This window comes from Corvus moneduloides, chromosome 18 (assembly GCF_009650955.1).
Source record: "Corvus moneduloides isolate bCorMon1 chromosome 18, bCorMon1.pri, whole genome shotgun sequence".
Taxonomy (NCBI): Eukaryota; Metazoa; Chordata; class Aves; order Passeriformes; family Corvidae; genus Corvus; species Corvus moneduloides.
Window position 1 is genome coordinate 11,678,310 of NC_045493.1, and position 19,490 is coordinate 11,697,799.

Here is a 19,490-nt window from a genome sequence, read left to right on the forward strand (position 1 = left end):
CAATCCTGTTATTTCCTCTCTGAACATAAACAGTTTGACTGCTTCAGGCTTAGATTATTGACTACTGAGGAATACCTAAAACCAGCTAATGCCCAAGCCATGTTTGCTCTTCCAGAATATCTTAATTCAATGGGTGATTGTTGGTAGGTAGCACTGTCTAGAAAATTTTTGTTCGTGTGATGTATTTTACATCTGACCTTTTGGAAAGTGAAAATAATTGACTCCATAAGGATTTGAATTTTTTACTTTAAAACAACATGAACCTCTAATACTCAGCACTGCCTACAAGCTGAGAATTTCCATGCTGATTTTTTTTTTTTTCCTAATGAGCAATAATTATTCAATCTGTGACTTTTTGCAGTTTGGCTGGAAGAAAGGCAACTTCCTTTCTGGGCTTCTTTTATTGTTTTTAAATTCTATCTGACTTGTAATCAACAACATCTTGGTAGAGAAAACATAAAAGGAGAAATTAAAAAAAAGTGTTTGGGAGGGAAGGACTCATATTTTGAAATGGAGCATATTGAGAGTGTAGACAGCTTCTTGGCTAGCTGTGATTTTTGAAGCATCTGAAATACCCCAGGGGCAGCAAAAGCTTCTTCCTGCTTCTGAAGGATTAAAAAAAAAAAATTAAAAAAATTCCAGAGTGGGCAAGAGGAGAGACGTGTAATTGCACAAGGAGAGGTTTTAATTGTGAGATGAAGGCGCAGGACCTTTTTTGAAGCCCACAAATTGACTGTCTTCATGACAGCATTGCGTATCATTCTGTCAACTCCGGCTCGGGATGTGGTTGCTAGGCAGCGGCTCTTATGGACCCAGAGTGGCTCTGATTTGCCAGCCTTCTGCAGACACATGGTAAGGTCCTTCCTAGCCTATCATCTACAGGGACTTCTGCACGCCGGCTGCATACTGCTGAGCTTCTCCTACCTGAATGTGAGCAGAAAAAGACACACTTAAATCAAACCTTTTTTCCTTTTATTTATTTATTTATTTTTTTAACAAATCCCCTTCCGGTAGGGTTTCCATAACTCCCTTTAAAAACCAATCCAAACCAAACCAAACCAAAAAAAAAAAAAAAAAAAAAAAAAAAAAAAGCCATGAAACGGAGACCGGAACAAGGAAAAGAGGTTAGTGGGTTAAGTGGTGTGTGTTTCCTGCGTTTGCAAAGGTGCCTACAGTGAGGAGGGCGGCTGTGATTCGGCCATTAGTTACAGATGGTGGCTGCAGGCTGGAGATTCCTGCAGCCAGACCACAGCTCTTGTGTCTTTTCCAGCAATGCAGACTTTAACTGCTCAAAACCTGTATCAAGATGGCATAAAAAATAGTGGATTTGATACTTAGTGTGGCTGCCAGCTGGGTCCTTTATGTATTTTGATGCAGAATGCCTAGAATTGTGAACAAAAAGGAGTTAGTTTGCCAAATGAGGTTTCTGTCCCCTAATCCTTGCAAAAATGGCATGAGTGGCAAGTAGGTAAAGAACATTCAGGAGGATTTATAAGCAAATTAGATTTTTCAAAACTTTGAAGCAATTTGTGTACAACTTTGGTGAAGGTTGTGTCTCTGGAGCGATGAAGGAGAGCATTAAACAGATCACCCCAGGGACTGGCAGTGGCATAAGAAATATTTCTGAACAGCCTAACTTTTAATGTTTTTCTATTCCCTAACTCCGAAAGCTTTAATTCCTCTCATATGAACAGCAAACTCAGACATGGAGATACGCATTTTTCAGCAGAAACCTCATTATCTTCATGAGACAAATCCCCGTACTGTAAATGCAGAAACTTAATTGGTGGAAGCAGCATTGCACAGGCAGTTAACCTCTGCAAATTAAGATGTGAAAAATACTGTTTCAGACTGATTCATTTTTGTCCTTCACTCTGCTTGCAGGTACTGTTTGATGAGTGTGAAAGGATGCTTCACTGATTTTCATATTGATTTTGGTGGCACTTCAGTGTGGTATCACGTTTTCCGTGGGGGGAAGGTAGGTGAACCTTTTTTGATATTTGGTTTTATTTCTCTGTTCTTCTCATAGAGGGGAGGGGTTGTTTTCTTTTCTTTTCTTTTTTCCTATCTTTCTCTTTTTTTTTCCTTGAGCGGATCAGCCAGTGATCAGACTGTTTCAGCAGCTTTGTTGATATACAGAGAGTTTGCTGAACTAGAAGGATGCCACTCACCATTATGAAACAAACAAGTGATTTATTTGAAATACCAAATGTGTTATTTGCTAGTGGTGGTGCTTTTAGGCTTGCTGTTGCTGTGTGGTCCAGAAGTGTCTTGCAGCGAGATGTGGCTGTGCGTACCCTTGCTGTGTCAGAGTGCCCTCACAAGTCTCCTGTAGCTAAAGCTTCTGTTCCTTTTAGAGATTCCGTGTTCCTTTGGTGTGTACAGGCACAGTAAGCCAGAACTGAAACATTCAAGGGTACAGAAGCCTTAAAATACGCAGCATGTATGGCTACATTCACATCTTTTCTGGTTTATGATGTTTTTCCCAGTTGCAGTATGGACAGTGTAGGGTGGGAACTGAAATCAATCAGTGGTGCAGATCCTGCTCCTCTCTGTAGCCCAGTGCAGTTGTACTGTACCAACACACTGTTCTGAACTGCAGGTGAACCACAGGCAGCTTCTGAGTAAGATGTTTCTGGAAGAGAGATGACAACTGACAGTTACCCAGCCACTTCCAGCACGTGGGCTAATTGCTGCTGCTGTCTGTGTATGCCTCTGTGTACAACACCTGGAAAACAGGTGTTTCATGCAGAAAGCAGCTCATTTGCCTAACACACGGTAGCCTTGGTGGAGTCTCTCAGCTGTTTCTTTTTGTTGACTGTTGGTAATAGTTAAATCTTAATTTTGTTTTTAGATCTTCTGGCTGATTCCACCTACTCTGCAGAATCTAGAACTTTATGAAGAATGGGTTCTCTCAGGAAAGCAAAGTGATATCTTTCTGGGAGACAGGGTGGAACGGTGCCAAAGAATTGAGCTGAAACAAGGCTACACGTTCTTCATTCCTTCAGGTATCCCTGTTAACTAACCTTTTGGAATGACTGAGATTGTGTTTTACTAACAGTTCTCTGTAAAAGTATTCTTCACACCAAAACCCCATACTGACATCTTTATTTGCTGTGGCAGAAGAATGGCCAGGGACTAAATGTGCTTTGTTTTCCAGAAATTAAGACTGATGCAAAATGTACTGTGAGGAAGTGTGTGCAGTGATCACTTGTGTGTACTGGGAGAAAGGAGAGAGGAGTTGGGCCTCTGGAGCTGTCAGTTCACCACTTCTCATCAGGGCTGTACTGACTGCTGCTGTGAGCTTTCTGGGAAAGACAATTTTCTCTTTTTGTGATCTCTTCTGGCAGGTTTCACCTGCAGTTCAGTAGCTTGCTTCTTTGCCTCTGTCTGTAGCCAGAGATGGGTCTTGATTCTCTGGTGGAACTCAAGAGAGATTCCAGTCCATGGAAGAGCAGGTGCTGTGCTCCCTCAGGATTGCTTCTTGGGGAAGCAGCTTCATTGTTATAACTCTTCAGAATTTCTGCTGGTGGAGATGGTGCTGAATCTGGACATCTTCCAGCAGCCTGGCCACACTCAATTTTACACTGCTGCCCACCTCAGTAGCTGTGTTGCATGATCCAGGCTCATCTTGCAAAGACACCAAATAGTTGCTGCTTTGAAGGCTGATGCTTCAGCCCTTTCTGCTCCTGCCTAAATTGGATTAAGGATGGTGGAATGTGTAACAGTCCTCATTTAAGATGATATCAGACTTTGCTTTCCATTACTATTATGGGATTGTAAGTTTGTTTATATTAATTTAACACATTGCCTCTGTCTATTGGATCTTACCAGGGAAATAAATATACGTAGACTTTCTACATGACAGAAAGGCAGGCTGGTAGTTTTTCAGCTCTGGAATTAATTAGTCTGTGGAGATAAGATGATTATTTTTTAACCCTAGAGACAGAGAGAATGCAAGTCATGCAGAGACAGGGACAACGTTCTTCTCATCTGGGGAGTGTTGTTAGGATCAGTTGAAGGCCACAAATGTGCACCTTTGTAAGTATTTGGTAAGATTCAGCCTGGGAGATGACAGGGAAAATGACTTTGAGGGTGGAGGAGTTAATCCGTTAAAGGAATTAGATCTTCCCTTGAAACAGGTCAGAATGTGCCGTTACTGTTTGAACTGGGTGTTTGAGTGTGGCTGTGCTGTTTGCTTAGATCCCATTACTGCATCTTCTATTTATCTCCATCCTCCTGTGAGAAGCCTCCTACAAGTAAGACTTTCTGTATGTCAGTTTAGTCATGTTCAGCAGCTGGAACACTGCAGGTTGTGGGAGCTTGGACAGGACACAGCTGTAACATGGTGGCTGACACAAAGTGATTCCAAATGGGTTTTTGACTGTAGTTTCTGTTTTCTTAGGAAAGCCCCGAGTACAGAAATGCCAACACTGAGACATTTTAGGCTCCATGCCAGATTTGAAAGGCATTTATGAATAATGTCTCTGTAAGCACCTCATAGATTCAAGGGGTTTTGCTCTCTTGTATTTTGTTTGGAAAACTTATTTGCAAATCTCTTATTTATGTGAAAGGGCATTATTTCTGCCTTTGTTTTAAGAGTATGGAAATGCCTAATTAAAGGCTGTTCCAGGTCAGTGAATTGAGCATAGCTGTGTAAAACAGGTCAATTCCTGTGACCTCTTTGCTCTGGTTTGTGCACATATCATGTTAGTAATGTTTGAAAGTGGTTTTTATGTGCTTTAGAAGTGTTCTTAGTGTTTAGATTCTGTTTATGGGTGTCTGTAAAACCAGCGTGTCCTGTATTTTCAATTGAGCCTGATAAACCCTTGACCAGTCTCAACTCATCCATGAGGAAATACCTTCTAATTACAGGTTTGGTCACAGAAAGTGTAAGGAATTAGTGCTCAGCTGGGCTGTGAATGGGGAGCATTTCAACAAAGGACCTTTCCCATAAAATATCTTGCTCTGCTCCTGTTTTCAAGTAATTTTTTGGAGTAGTCCTAGAAATGCTGTTATACCCTAGCAGTGTGAGGGTGAAGTAGGTAGAGAAGACTGTAAGAATTCAAGTGAGGGAGTGAAATCACAGGTTGCTGGGAAATGGAAGGTTTGTCTGAGAATCTGGGATCAGCAGCAGATCCAGTAAATCCCCGAAAGTACAAACCCCTTGGACAAGAATGGGGATCATTCTTACGGAAGGCATCATTATAGTGCTCACCAGGGCCTCAGGGTATTTTCCTCTCCATCACTGCCATAATTTTTCAGGATTAAGTTTAAACCAGTAGATTTCTATTGGTGTTTGTAACTGCAGAGCACTGAGAGCGCGATCCCAGCTGTGGTATCAAGGAGGAAGTGAGCCCAATATTGTCAGCACAGTGAGTTGTTACGGGCCAAGGTGCATTTTGCAGCATTTAGGGGTTCCTCCTAAATATGGGGAGGGGGAAAGTAAGCTGGGATTCTGAGGGGTACTCATGTAGGAGCCCAACTGTGCCCTGGTGACCCCACAGGGCTGTTCCACATGAACGATGCACCGTTACAGGTTCTCATCTCCCACTTTACTGGTTCCCGCTGGTGAGTCAAGGATGATAACTCTGCTACAAAGTCTGTGGTAAAGTGATAAAATCAGCTAGGAACCTGGCCTTTTCCATTCTTGTAACTGGTGTCAGTGGAGCTGTTGATTGGGAAACACACACATTGTGCCATTCTGAGGTTTATGGCCAGATTAGATTCAAGATGTTAGACCAGCTGAAGGTTCAAGGGGGAGGAAGCTATAACTGCTACCAGTGTCAGGGAATGATTTAAATTTTTTTTTTTTTTCTGTGTAAATCTAACTGTTGTTTTCCCAGGATGGGAGCAAACTTGTGCTTATGCAGGGAAAGTGTCCCAGGATGTTTGCACTTGTATGTTACCATGGGCAAAGTTTAATACGTAAAGTTTTCATATGGTAAACATTCACCACAGATAAAATTTGGTTGAGGTAACATGTCTCACTCTGGGATATTGGACAGGGGATGCTGCCTATCTGACTCACATGCCAAATGGAAGGGAAATTCTTTATAGAGTGTGCTTCTCTTCAGGTGGAAACTGTGATGATCCAGAAGAGAAAAAGCATTATTTCAGTGCTCAGTTATTGTCTCAGTAGGAAAACAACAAAATTTTACCAGTCACAGTCAAATCTAGTGTTTGTCCAGTACTGTTTTTGCTGTAGTTCTCTTTTGCACCATGTGATGACTTTCCAGGGGGATGTGTGAAGTGTTCGGAGTCTGTTTTGGTGGTGTTATGGAGAAGTAATTAAGGTATCTCCCATCACTGTGCAGGGACACACAGAATCAGTGTTTGGGCAGCATCCCTCAGATTTCTACAGCCACGATTTCTGTAGACACGTGGTTTTGGCTGCTACATGGCACTTGTTCTGTTACATCCTGACTGTTCCTCTACAGCCTTTTTGAAATACTGCTCACTAAGTTAATGCCAGTTAACCAGGTTTTTAGTATCTTCAGTGCTTCTCCCTTTATAAGTATCTTCTCCTTTTACATCACTGCATAACTTCACTGGAACCTTTCTCTCTCCTTCTCTTGCCCTTCGCCCTCCACTCCAGTCTTTATTCTCTGTAAATTGTCTTTCACTTCTCTCCTTGCACTTGTTCTCTCAAGTGGTACATTCATTATGCATCGATTTCCCTCTCTCTTGGTCTCTGGACACCACATTAGTTTCTCTCATGTCCTCCTAAACATCACTGTTGTTACCTAAACCCAAGCTCAAAACTAAGCATACACAAAAATCCATCCTTTTTTCAATCCACTTGCTCTTTTAAGTCTTAGTCTTGCTGAATAAGTAATTTTGATTATGAGTGATGGACCTGTGACATGGATATTGTCTTTCACCTCTTCCCTGTTGCCCTCTACAAGCAAGATTTTGCCATAATTTGAAATACATTAAATTTGTTTGCTTTTCTCTCAATTTCTTGGTGGGCCTCTCTTTCAAAAAATGACCTTTTCTTTCATGCATGTGTATATATGTCTAGTGCAGACACTTTTACTTCAAATTCAGGGGAGTATGCACATGTAAAATTTGTGCATACAAAAGCAGCCAGCTTGTAGTATCTCATGGAAAATTTGTCTTGCAATGTTTTTTCCTGTTAATGTTGTGAAGTCAGAGTGTAATCAGTGCATGTCTTGAGAAGGTGAACTTGAGCCAGTTCTGGATTGCCACTGATGTTGTCTGCCAGAATAGGATAAACTTGGATTTTCTTCTTTTTTTGTGAAGACCAGTTTTACTGAACTCCAAGGTAGTTGCCACACTTGTGGATACAAGTTGTGGATACAGGGTTGATTCTGGGGTTTGTGGTGTGATTGGTCTCAGAAAATTTGCGAACGTCCTGGTTTGGGTTCCTTTGGGAGGAGATGGCTGATGCTACCAAGGGTTGCTCTATCATCCTCTCTTTCTTACAGCCTTTTTCTGAGCCTCTGTCACTGGTCAGAGGCAGTGGGCTCATGAGCAGCTGTGGGCTTGGGTTGGGTCTTCTGGTCTTACTGTAGGCTTTTCAAATCTGTAGCTTTAATGTGAGTCCATGGAAGAGATGAGATGTTGGGCTGCTATCAGATATTGCAGAAGACTTCTGCAGTGCTGATTTATTCAACATTCCTACGATCAAAATCCAGCCAGGGTAACCTGCTGTCAACTGGATGATGTTCCTTTCTGCTTCTTCTTCAAACTTCTCGTGTTGCTGGATGCAATTTTGTAACAGTTGTGTTTCACCTGGGAGCTGGCAGTGTTCCACTGAGGAGTAAGCTGTTTGTTTTACTTTATTTTTCTTATGTTCTCTATACTGCACTTCAGGGCCTTTGGCATGGAAACATGCTGTTAGAGTCTCTCTTAATTATTGTGGTAACCTGAGAGAGCTCCAGAGTTCTTGTCTCCAGTCAAATGCAGAAATAATGACCTTTCTCAGATGAGTGTTTTTGGGAAGGAGAGTGGACAGAAAGAGATGTTCTGTGTGGACTGTAGGCAGCTATTTGGAAGGATTCAAAGTGTTTCAAATGCTGTCTCACTGGTTATCAGTGGGATTTTGTCTATTAGGAGTGTGTGGTCTTAGGTCACCTCTGCTGTGCCAGTGAGAGTTTGACGGATTATTGTGTGATGGGGCCAGAAGGTGGCACATAGCCCTTACAGCAGGGAGAATGACAGGCTATTAAAATCTGGCTGGTACATTTTTTGCAGGGTGTTGTGCTAGGGCTGCAGAGCTGCCTGGCTATTTTTGGTTGCTGTTTAGCTTTTTCCCATTCTGTGAGCTTCCACTGACATTAATGGAATCTCTATGCTTGGAACCTCAGGGACCACATGAAGAAGATTGGTGGAGAGGATCAAAGAGAGGCTTTTTGTCTTGAGTGTCTGCTTTCAGATCAAAGGTGACAGCATAATGTTGGATTTTTGGTTCTACACCTAATGCAGAGCTCTGCCTAATTCTTAAAAACAATTTAAGATTGAGAGTTGCTGTATTGCTTGTACTACTGGGGCAAAACTAATAAACTTTAAACTTTAAAAATGTAAACATCATCTTTCCTTGATAGATTTGGTTGTGGGCACCGTTATGACGCAGTCATTATTCTTTTGAGATTCGCTGGCAGTGCCCACTCTCAGGTTATCTCTTTAGTCACTTTCATTTTTGAGGCATATATGTTTCATCTTTTCCATCCCAAGTTGCTGTAGAATTGCATGAAAATGTGTGGCGACTTCTATATCACAAGGCAAAATATCAGTTCAGTTACTAATGGAAACAGATGCACCATGGTTTTGGCTTCGAGCTTGTAGGCTGTTTGCCCCATAGCTTTATAAGTTAATATTCTTTTTCATTATTCTCAGATGGATGATTGCATCCTTGAGTAGGAATTTGCAGCCCACTGAAATCTTCTAACAAGTTTGCAATGCTTAATAATACTTGTTTTATAAAATTCAAAAGATAATGAGATCATATCTTTCTTTTAACTGTTCAGAAAAACGTTTGTTACTGTTAATTTTACCTTCTTGATTTACTAGAGATGATAAAATCTAAATATTCAAGTGTATCTTAGGAGTGGTGGAATAATTCATAACTGTAAATCAGCTGAGAGCATTTCTGAGTCTCCTGAACAGAATTCCTGCTCAGTGTTGGCTTGGCTTCATACACTAGGATTGTTTTGGGAAGGAAAAAGCACTTATCGATGGCCAGGAACTGAAATAAAAACCATCAGCTTCAGAAAAACCGTAAGTGGATGGTCTTCTTGTTGAGGCTTGACATGAGGGCTGTGAGCAGTGACTGTGCAGTGTCTGTACTCCCAAATCCATTTATCCCACGTGGTGGAGCCTGTCCTGGGCAGGATGGGGCAGTGGCTGTGCCGGAGCCGCTCCAGCTGCCCAGGGAGGCCGGGCTGGTTCCACCTCCACTCCGGCGTCGCTGCTGTTGCCACAGGCTGGTTGAGAAGCGGTCGCCCGTGGGGAAGAATCTTCTAGTTCATGACTGGTCCTCGAAGCCACACAGTCAATGTCCTCCTCTCATCTGTAGGATTTGATTGTAGCTTTAGGTAATATTTAGCAGGTGCTTTTGTTTGTGGCTTTCAGACAGAAATTAGCAATTTCTTGTTCCACTGACCTTTGACTTTTTCAGTACTTATTCCAGTTGTTCTTATATTATACCAGTGCTTTTTTTAGCATTAAGGATAAAATTAAATTTGTGGCTTTTTTCTCTGTTTTTGAGACAATTACCAAGAGGTGGGTTGTTATCTCCTGTCTTGCACGAAGTCATGAAACACAAAGGGTTATGCAGCAGTAGCAGGGTTTGTGTAAGCAGCACTGAGGAGAGAACTGATGAACTCGCTCCAGAGGTGTTGGTATTGGAGGCTGTGTGGCAAGTTTGTGCTGTGAGAGCTGGGAGTCAGGCACACAGGAACAGACGTGACAGGCTGTTCAACACAGGTGACACGATCTAAAATGTCAACAGACCTTCAATTCATCCAGCAAAAAGTAACGGCACAGGTGAAGGTGAGGCAGGGGTGTGGTGCATGATATTAAAGAAAATCCCTTGGCTGTCCTTTTGTGTTAACCCTATGTGCAGCAACTCCTGTTCTGGAGGCTTGTCTTCCCCTTTAAAAACTGTGGTAATTGGGGAGCTGAGAAGATGGGTGGTTTTGTTTGCAAATGGTCACAATGAACATTCATCCTCCACAGTTTATTTCTGAGTCGTGCTGTAGCTAAGCTGTGGGAATGGATTGAATGTGCCATCCAAGCTTCTCTGTTCTCAGAGCTCATTTCCACAATACATTACCCTGATGGAAACTGTTTCCTGTTTTCTGCTCATCTCTCTTTCCTCCTACTTCTACTTGTCTGGTGCTGACCTCCAGTTTTTCTCCATACGCAGCCTGGTTAATATTAGAACAAGAGATTTTTATGTTGGGTTTTTTTCCTCTGTCACATCTGTGCCAATTGTGCTGGGATTTTGTACCTTGTCAGTTCTCCCATCTTTTTTGTCTAACCTTGCCCGTTCTGTCCTGTGTCCCTGGAATCCACCTCTTGGTGCTCATGTCTCTGCAGTTTCAATTATGCACGTACACTCCTCAGGCAAGTGGAAGCTATTTTGAGATGCAGTGTGACTGAAATGCTGCACAGCTGAGTGGCCAAAATCTATTTTATGCACAGGTAACTCCCCTGGCAGGGCTGTGTCCTGCAGAGGGGCTGAGCTGGATGCTGCCTGTGGGAGCACATCAACTGCAGGAGATCTGGGATTCCCCAGGACTGAGCTGTGTGCCCAGCTCAGCACTTCAGCACTGAGGGGATGGTACCCACAGCCATACTTATCTCTGAGCTATGCCTGGCAATCATCCCTGCATTGGCAGGGCTAGGAACTTGACTTCCCAGGACTTAATAGTTGATGACTTTGTTGCTTGGTCTCTCGTTTATTTTTGTTTACCCAACCCCAATGGATTTCAGTACTGTGATATTAAAGGGCTTTGCTATTGACAACTGTGTCATTAACAGCAGTATTTTCAGTCTTGTTATTAGAAATACTTGCATCTTGAAGGACCTAGTGTTCAGTTAATTCAGCAGCTGGGAGCTGAAGGTGCTAAGTGCTTGTAAGATGTTTAGTCCTCGATTGTAAATGCAAGTAGGGAATTAAAGACCTTCTCCACAGAACCAGAGGTTGTTTCAGATACTTTACAGAAGACTTTCAGTTTGCACTGTACCAGCTCTGCAAGAATAGATGTTTGAAACTATATTTGTGTTCATTATTCTTTCTGTTGAGGGTTTGTCATGTCTGGGACACCCTTTGTTGGAGCACTGGCTCAAGCCAGTGATAGATCCTTCCACATTTCTCCCCAAAATATTTGGACTACTACCAAGAAGGTCTAGCAGTTATTAACACAAAGACCCTTGGCATCTCGTGGGGGCAGAGTTGAGAAGTCAGGGAAGGTGTGATGAGAGACCCGAAGACCAGGAAACAATGAAACCAGCTGTACTCCAGTGTGAAATGTTCACTAAGGAAATACAATTTGTAGGAGAGGGCTACTGTGTGGTTTCAGTGGAAGCACCCACTCAAAGAACAACTGCATTGATGGGATTTAATTTTATTGATTATTAAATGAAGGGATATCTCCTTTTAACCTTTCAAATAGGACAAGAATCAGCTCAGTTACTCCTTTTAATTAAGTTGTAAATATTTGATAACAAATTGTATTTTGAATTATGTTGATCATTTCACTAAAATAACAGCTGCAGTAAGGTTGGACATTGACACCTTTGCAGAGAACTGCTGTGGGAAGTGGTACTGAGGACTCCTCAGTGTTGTGCTGGTAACTGCCTGGATCTGAGTTGTCTTCTGCCACCACTCAGTTGTGGGGTCATTAAAGTAATTTCACTTTTTCAAGTTTCAGTTTGTTCATCTCTAAACCTGACAATTAAGGTGGATTGTCACGCAAACCAGCCCTGTGTTTCAGCACCCAGCCAATTAAGTTGGCTTTGGGGACCCAGATTTGCCTCAGCACATGGTTTCCATTCTTTCCCCCAACCACAGAAATCTTTGTTTACCCAGTGGAAGCAGTGGCCCCAACTTCCTTGACCTTGGATCTGTTTTCCTTCCCAAAGACTAGGATGAAGACCATTTATTTTTCTAGTAGTTTGCTCCTAGTACAGACTGATGGATTTCATGTGAGGTGCTGAACTACTTCAGCTGTGAAGTATTTTTAGTGTTGATGTGTGTAGTTGCCATCCTACCCTTACATGAAAAAAAATTCCTCTCTAGTTGGTTGTTCTTGATTTGGAAGTAATAAAACAGGCTGGATCACTGTAACTGAAATTATACTGACCAGAGAGGAAAGAGGGAGTAATTTTGAGAGCTGCCAGAGCCATGAGCCACCCGCTGGTTTTATATGCATCACATCTAGTGTTTGGAGTCAGACCTGTAAACTGACTAAAACCTGGAACAGGTTGCCCAGAGGGGCTGTGGAGTCTCCATCCCAGGAGATACTGAAGAGCCATCTGGACACAGTTCTGTGCAGCTGGCTCTGGGTAGTCCTGCTTAAGCAGGAGTTTGGACCTCCAGAAGTCCCTCCCAACCTCTACCATTCCGTGATTCTGAAATTCAGAAAAATGTACCCAGAGTGATGAGCTTGTGTTTCCAGGGAGAAAAATCTAGTGCTGATTTCTTTTCCTTCGTATCATTCTCCTACCAACATGCCCTTAAATGAAAGCCCCAGTCCTGCCATCTGCTGTGGCTCAAGGACTTCCCAGATAGAGCTTTGCAGGCCTTTATGGTTGAAAGATTGTTGTGGAGGAGCACTTTTGTGGCTGCTGGCTGGAAAACCCTCTAGGTTGAATGGCATTTTCCTGCTCCCTCACTGATCTGGAAGTGAAGGAAAGCTGCCACAGCTTTAATGGAAAGTACTGCACAGTCAGGAGAAAATTGACTGCCCCCCATGTTGCTTTGCTGTCTGCTGGTTTATAAATTGCAATGCTTTTCATTTAAAAAGAAGGGGGAAAAAAGTGTCAGGTCTCTGTGGGTCCCAGATCATTAGCAGGATCAATTCCTTTTTCACTGCAGAGATCAGAGGCTACAGTCTTGCATAGCCAGAGCTTCAGCTCCTGACAGACCAAGCAAACAATGCAGAGGCAGAAGAGTGGTGTGTGGCTGCCTGAATCGCTGTACCTGGATTTTCGTTGTGATAGAAGATTCTTTGGAGCCTGTGAAATGAATTCAGGCCCTTGCAGGATTGGGTCAGAACAGTCTCATCAGCTCCAGTACTAGAAATGTTAAATCCCTTAACTTGAAGCTTGCAGTGAAAATGATGTCTCACTTACTTCAGGAAGTTGATCGTAGGAGATGAAACTTTCACCTCTGAAGGAGGGCTGGTAATAATTTGAAATCTTTTACATCTGAAGGTGTGTGTTCTGGTGCTGGTGTGAAGGAAGTTTGGTGTGCCTCAGTCCAGTTCCACAACCCTTGGCCCACCACCAGTACTGACATGGTTTGCAGCCGTGCTGGAGGTGCCAGTCTGAGAGCCAAGTGTATGGAACAGACCGAATTTACTTCTTAGTCATGGACGTGGTTGAGTCATAAACTTGCGTGTGCTCAGTAAACACTGTAACTGTTCGGTGAATAAAGAGAAGAACTGATTTACAGAAGGTTGCAAGACAGCACGTCACAAGGTGCCCTTCTGCTATGACTAGTCCTGAAGTGCGGCTGTGAGCATCCCATTTAACCTTTCACTGCTTTAACTTCTCATCCCCTGCACAGTGGGATTCAGGGGGTTGTTAAAATTTGATTATAAATTGCTCTGTAATGCTACATAGCACGAGGCATTCTCAGTTCTCTGCTTTCCCTCTCTAGGGTGGATACATGCGGTTTATACTCCAGTAGATTCTCTGGTGTTTGGTGGAAATATCCTGCATAGCTTTAATGTTCCCATGCAGCTTCGCATCTATGAAATTGAGGACAGAACAAGGGTAAGGATACTTGATTCTCTTTTTAACTGAGCAGTTCTTTGTGACTACGATCTGTCATAGTCTCTCCCTCGTATTCCCTTCTGACAAACAACAACTGACGGGATCTCCGTGTCAGAGTCGTTGAAACGAGGTAAACACGAAGTAATGAGACTTTCAAATGTTGGTTATTTTTAGTGGGATTTACTCATCTTCTTCCCACAGATGTGTCCCTTCTGTGTCTTTTGTCTGCCTGTTAAACTTTCATAAAACACCTTCCCTTTTGCACAAAAACATTTTGCACTTTACAGACCTGTGTACCAGTATTTCTGGTAACCCTCTGCTTATCACCTCTCCGTGCACACCTGGGATGGATACCTGAGCCTGGAGAACTGATGGCACTGGGCTAGTTCTGCTGCCCACAGCTGAATTGACAAAGCTGTGCAGAAGTTGTGTATGAAATGACTTCTTCTGTAATTCGCAGTCACTACAGTGACTTGATACCATGCAAGAATGTCTTGGAACAGAGAGTCTGGGGTGGGACATTATTCTGAACGTTGCGATGTTCATCTGGCTGTAGCACCTACCTGATGGCAAGGCTGGGGGAGGTCACTGTGCCACCTCTTTGTTGGGAGTGACAGTTTTATCCTTGGTTAATAAACAGGGCACCTACTCACCATATCCTTTGAGTTTTGTAAAGCAGCAGGATCTGAAGGAAGTGACACGGTTTCAGTAGGCTGTTAAATAAGCTGTGCAAGGCCATCGTGGCATTTTGACGTAAAAATGGACCAGAGGGATGTGCAATCCAGATGGGGACTATTTTGGAAGCCTCACTCTGAGACAGTGCTGGCAAACCACTGACACAGGTGCCAGCTCTGGTGTTAATGGAAATTTGGGCTGGCAAAATGGCAGGAAATTGCAATTCTTCTTCACTAAGAAGTCTTAAAATGATATCTTGTGGACATCAGTGCAGTTCACTGTTGTTCACCTCTACAAGCAGCACAGTTCCTGCTCCAAGTTGGATTTTACCCCAAATTGCTTTCTTTGCAGCGAGAGTGCATAGGCCTGAAGCAAATACAAATTTTTTTGAAGTACATCTCTGACTCAGTGGGAGGAAGGGTGTCCTGCCCCCAGCCTCCCTGGCTTCCCAGCAGGTCCAAGGCCTGGTAATCTTCACATTGCAGAGCAGTGGTGGGAGCAGTTGGTTTCCTGGAGTGACTTTAATGAAGAGAAGCAGAAAAATTAATTCTTAGCAGAAGAGAGATGACAAAAGCTGAAATTTAGGGGGAATTAGAACAGAGGGAATGTGGCAGAGAGCAGAAGTAGAGGTCGAGACCAGAGTGGATTCAGCCTGGCTTGGAACAGGTGAGAGTGTCAAGTGTCTTGAGAAAGTGCAGGAGGACTTGGACAGGAAAGTTACGGTGACAGAAGCAGGAAGGGGCTCACTGTGGCCTGGCAGAGGTGCTGGGCACAGGAAGGTTTCCAGAGTGACTGTGAATAAGAACCACCAATATATGCTGGGAGTACACTGCGGGTGTGCAGGGGAGGGTGTGTTGTTGCTGGGAAGGATGTTTGCACAGGCAGCTCACATGAAGAATGGAGAAGGGGAGACTGGAAGGGAGGATCAGTGCCAGAAATGAGTTATTTCCATTGAAGTCTTTGGGGAGGATGGGAAGGAAACACTCTTTTTTCCTTAAGTTAAATAAAAACTGACGTTCTGTTCACACAGGACTTGAGCAACCCAAGATCACACACCTTTGGTTGTAACTGCTCAGTTGTGCTTCATGTCAGGCCCTTCTCCTTCAGAAGCTGGGTGCAGCTTTGATTTTCTAAGCTCTTTATGCCAGCAGGCAAAACTCCTTGTAACAGTCAAATACTTTGGTAACTTCTAGGAACTTACCAGCCAGTTACGCTGAAATGCCTTTTCAAATTTACTGGCACCCTGATCCTGTGAGGAGGTTCTGGGAGTTGGGTATCTGCGTCTTGAAAAATGTCGTGTCACCATTGATTGGGAAAGGGACACTGCAACGTTTGGAAAGCCCAAATCAGACCTTTTTTCTTGACATTTTTTGTTTAAATTTTCTTTGCAGTCTGTGTAGTTCTTTATCATTTTCCTTTCAAAAATACTGGAGTGCTTTAAAAAAGACCAATGAAAGCCAACAGCCCAGAATATCCACGACTTCACAGAAGCAATTTCATCGCTTGGATGTTGCTGTGTGCTGGCAATGTGTTACGCACAATCTGTACCTGTGCTCACAAACTTGTGTTCGTGGGCAGATGTAGAAAATCAGAACTGTGTGAACAGTTGAAGAATAGCAAGAATTTCTGGACAGAAGCAAAACAGAAGCCGTGCAGCTGAGGCATACAGAAGTTTGATAAAAGGCAGGAAAATCAATACTGTGATTTAGAAATAATAACAACCCCCCCCAAACTAAAAATATCATGCAGGAATCTTGAAGGGGAAATGGTTTCAAAACAGGATTCTGGTGTGTACTACATTATTTGCTTTGTCAATCAAATTTTGTCATTTCTTTGTTGAAATGATTCCATTCATACACTGGCTGGTCTGGCAGACTCAGTACAATGCAGTTCACCCAAATTTGCCAGTGTGAGCATACTGCAAATGAGTTTCTCATCAGTATTGATCTTTCCATTGTGTATGGCACAGAAGTAAATTACATGATGTGATTGACAAAGTAATTTGCCACACTCAAATCAAAGTGTAATATAGGTGTGCTTCCCCTCTTCATTTTGCACAGAGCAATTTTATGGAGGTTTCACTGTGTTTAAACCTGCTATGTAGTGTTTAATCATCTTTGATTGCTGATACTCAAAGTCATTTTTATGCTAGGTGTAGTTGTTATTGTCTTAGCTCAGACAAGAATAAATACAGGGTTGAAATGGTAATGCTGATTTACAGCCTGATAAAATTGCCTAGTTTATATACTTGTCATGCTTATTCTAGCTTAATTCCTCATACCCCTGGGAGACTTTTTAAGAGGGTTGTAGCCATTTAAAAATAGTTTTAAGGAGTAATAAAAAACATGTCTATTGTTGGAAACAGCTCCTAATGTGCAATTGAGGTAAACAAATATTCTCCAGCTTTACAGTTCGTAGAGACTCTCATTTTGCAGCCTGCCTTTCCTGGAGGCCAATTAACAGCCAGTCAAACAGGCCAAGCTGTTTAGCTCTCTGCAAGCCCAGCTTGAGGAACTGCAGAGCAGGATGCCATGCAGGGATTCATCATTTGGCATAGGGGTGATACAGCTCTGTAGTACTGAAGAGGAAGAATGTGTCAAACTTACTCCCAATTCATCTAAATTTAACTGCCTTAAAATATTGGAATGTGGTGGGGACAAGGGCACTCCAAATATATACGTAAGGTGGTCACTCACAGATGATGGTGTTTGCTATTCACTTGGTTTTCTGAATGTAAGATAACATTTTAAGTGGCTAGATTAATTATTTTGTAAATAATCATAAATTGCTTTTCAATATTGTGATTAGATTGATTAAACACAAGTGGAGTTTGTAATGATTTTAATGGGCATTGTGGAAGAGATTAATACTTTTTTCAGGAAAACCTGTGTCTTACTTGCTTAGGGGTTTGTTTTGTTTTGTTTTGTTTTGTTTTTGGAGGGGTATATAAATCTCTAAAATAATTTCACTTTGAACTGAAGAAATGGATCATATTCCAGAGAGGATTTTTTTCTTGCTGTACAGGAATAATTAATTTTTTTTTCAGTGGATTGTAAATTATTAATCACAGAAGTTAGAGCTGGAAATGCCTATTAGATGATCCAGTGTATTTCCCTGCTGGTGGGGAATTTAGTCCTCTGGCAGTGTCTGTATCAGATATTACACTTCAAACTCATCACAGAACATTTTTAATTTTTTCCTTCTTTCTCTTATTCCTCCCCCCCTGCCCATAAGAGTTCATTTGACTATGAGTGTACAATGGAAAGAGTATGGACATGCACATAATGCAGTTCAGGTCCATTATCATTAATAAATGTTCAGGGATATCATAAAGAGCATATTCCTCTATACTTTTCCATAAAGCAAACTTGGAAAGTTTTTGAAGCACTGTTAGAGTCTCTCTACTGGCAGAAGGCCCTACAGATCTCTGCACAGTATCTCTGTCTACAGATGGTAGGGAGAGCTCTTCCTTCTGAAGGTTTGTAAAAGCAAAGCCTTCTTGGGCAAACAGTGGATTACAGAGGCATGGAGGGATTTGCTGTGGGTTGGAACATTGATAGTGAGGCAATTAGGAACTCAAATTGAATATTAAAGATTGATATACATAATGGGAGCACTGCATGCATTACTGCCTTGTCTTTCACATTGAATTAACATTGGTAACAACTAAATTTGGTGAAGCTCAGAATCTGTCAACAAATGTTGAGCAATGATGTCTTTAATATTCCCAGGCATGTGGCTGAAAACCTTTTGAAGGCTGAGGGGTGGAAGGCGGCTTCCTGTTTGTAAGTCAATTCTTTGCAAATTTTGTTTCCTGCAGTGCTCTCTTGGAAAAATTTGAGTTCCTTTATTAGCATATATTTTAGCATGGATAATTTCCCCTGTGTTCCCTAATAGTCATAAGTGACTTGATCTCTTCTCTGTGACAAATAACTAAACTAAAGGAAAAATTTTCTTCAATGCAAAAAGGCCCTGGGGTTAAATGTTCTCACATTTAGGGGGTTGTTTGGCTGGTTTCTTTTTCCTTTTCTTTTTCCCCTTCTTTTTTGGTATGTGTGCTTTGTAACAAACCACACAGGGAAACATTTGGAAAGGTGCAGCAGTGCTGGATGCATGACCTGTAGCAACAAGCAGTTCAGATTTGCCAGCTGTATTTGTGTTGAATTTAAGAGATTTTAACTTCTGGGAATTGCCATGGAGTATTTTAATCCTACAGTGTGATACATCTAGTGTGACAATACAGAATATTTTCCCTTCGTTACATTTTGTTTTACTGCTAAGAGTGTTTGCATTTCCTGTGCCCTGGGAAAAAGGGCAAGTTCTTTGGCTGACCACCTTGGGGACAGTTTTCAAATATGGGCATTCCAGTAAGTCACTGATCTGCTCAAGTGGATGCTTTGATCACCATGCAGGTGTTTGGACAGTGCCTGCTTTGCAGAGCTGAATCAGAGTTTTGCAGGTGCTGGGTTAGTGGTTCTGTTTAGACTTTGGGCTTTTGGCTGATCTGAGGTGGGTGGTGTTTTGTTTTTTTTTCTGAGATAATGCTCCTTTCTGGTGCAGTCCAGCTTTTCACTAAAGGTGGGTGCCCACCTCTGGGCTTAGGGAGCAGTGAATATGCAGAGAATATTTTAAAGCAGCTCCTGTAATCCCAGTGCAGTGCATGCACCTGAGCCTGCAAAATGCAGATTTCTGTGCCACCAGGAGAAAGAGGTGTGCAGTGTAAGTACAAGTGCATGCAAGATGCATGGCATCCATTTTTAATAAATCACAACAAATACACATATCTTCCTGCATTTTAGAATTCTTTGGTACAGTGACCTTCTACAGATAGAAAACTGTGTTGG

General features: G+C 42.3%; 1 protein-coding gene across 8 annotated transcripts in view; it reads left to right on the forward strand.

The window, feature by feature from the left end:
- Positions 1-19,490, forward strand: part of KDM2B (lysine demethylase 2B) — a 113,729-nt gene that overhangs the window by 39,407 nt on the left and 54,832 nt on the right. For 7 of the 8 annotated variants that reach the window (XM_032127985.1, XM_032127982.1, XM_032127987.1 and 4 more), the window contains 3 exons: positions 1,885-1,978; positions 2,855-3,008; positions 13,856-13,971. In XM_032127985.1, the coding sequence (XP_031983876.1) occupies positions 1,885-1,978; positions 2,855-3,008; positions 13,856-13,971 (364 nt within the window). Of the gene's footprint in view, positions 1-913; positions 931-1,884; positions 1,979-2,854; positions 3,009-13,855; positions 13,972-19,490 lie in introns of those variants that run through there. The other variant, XM_032127988.1, reaches the window with a different exon arrangement.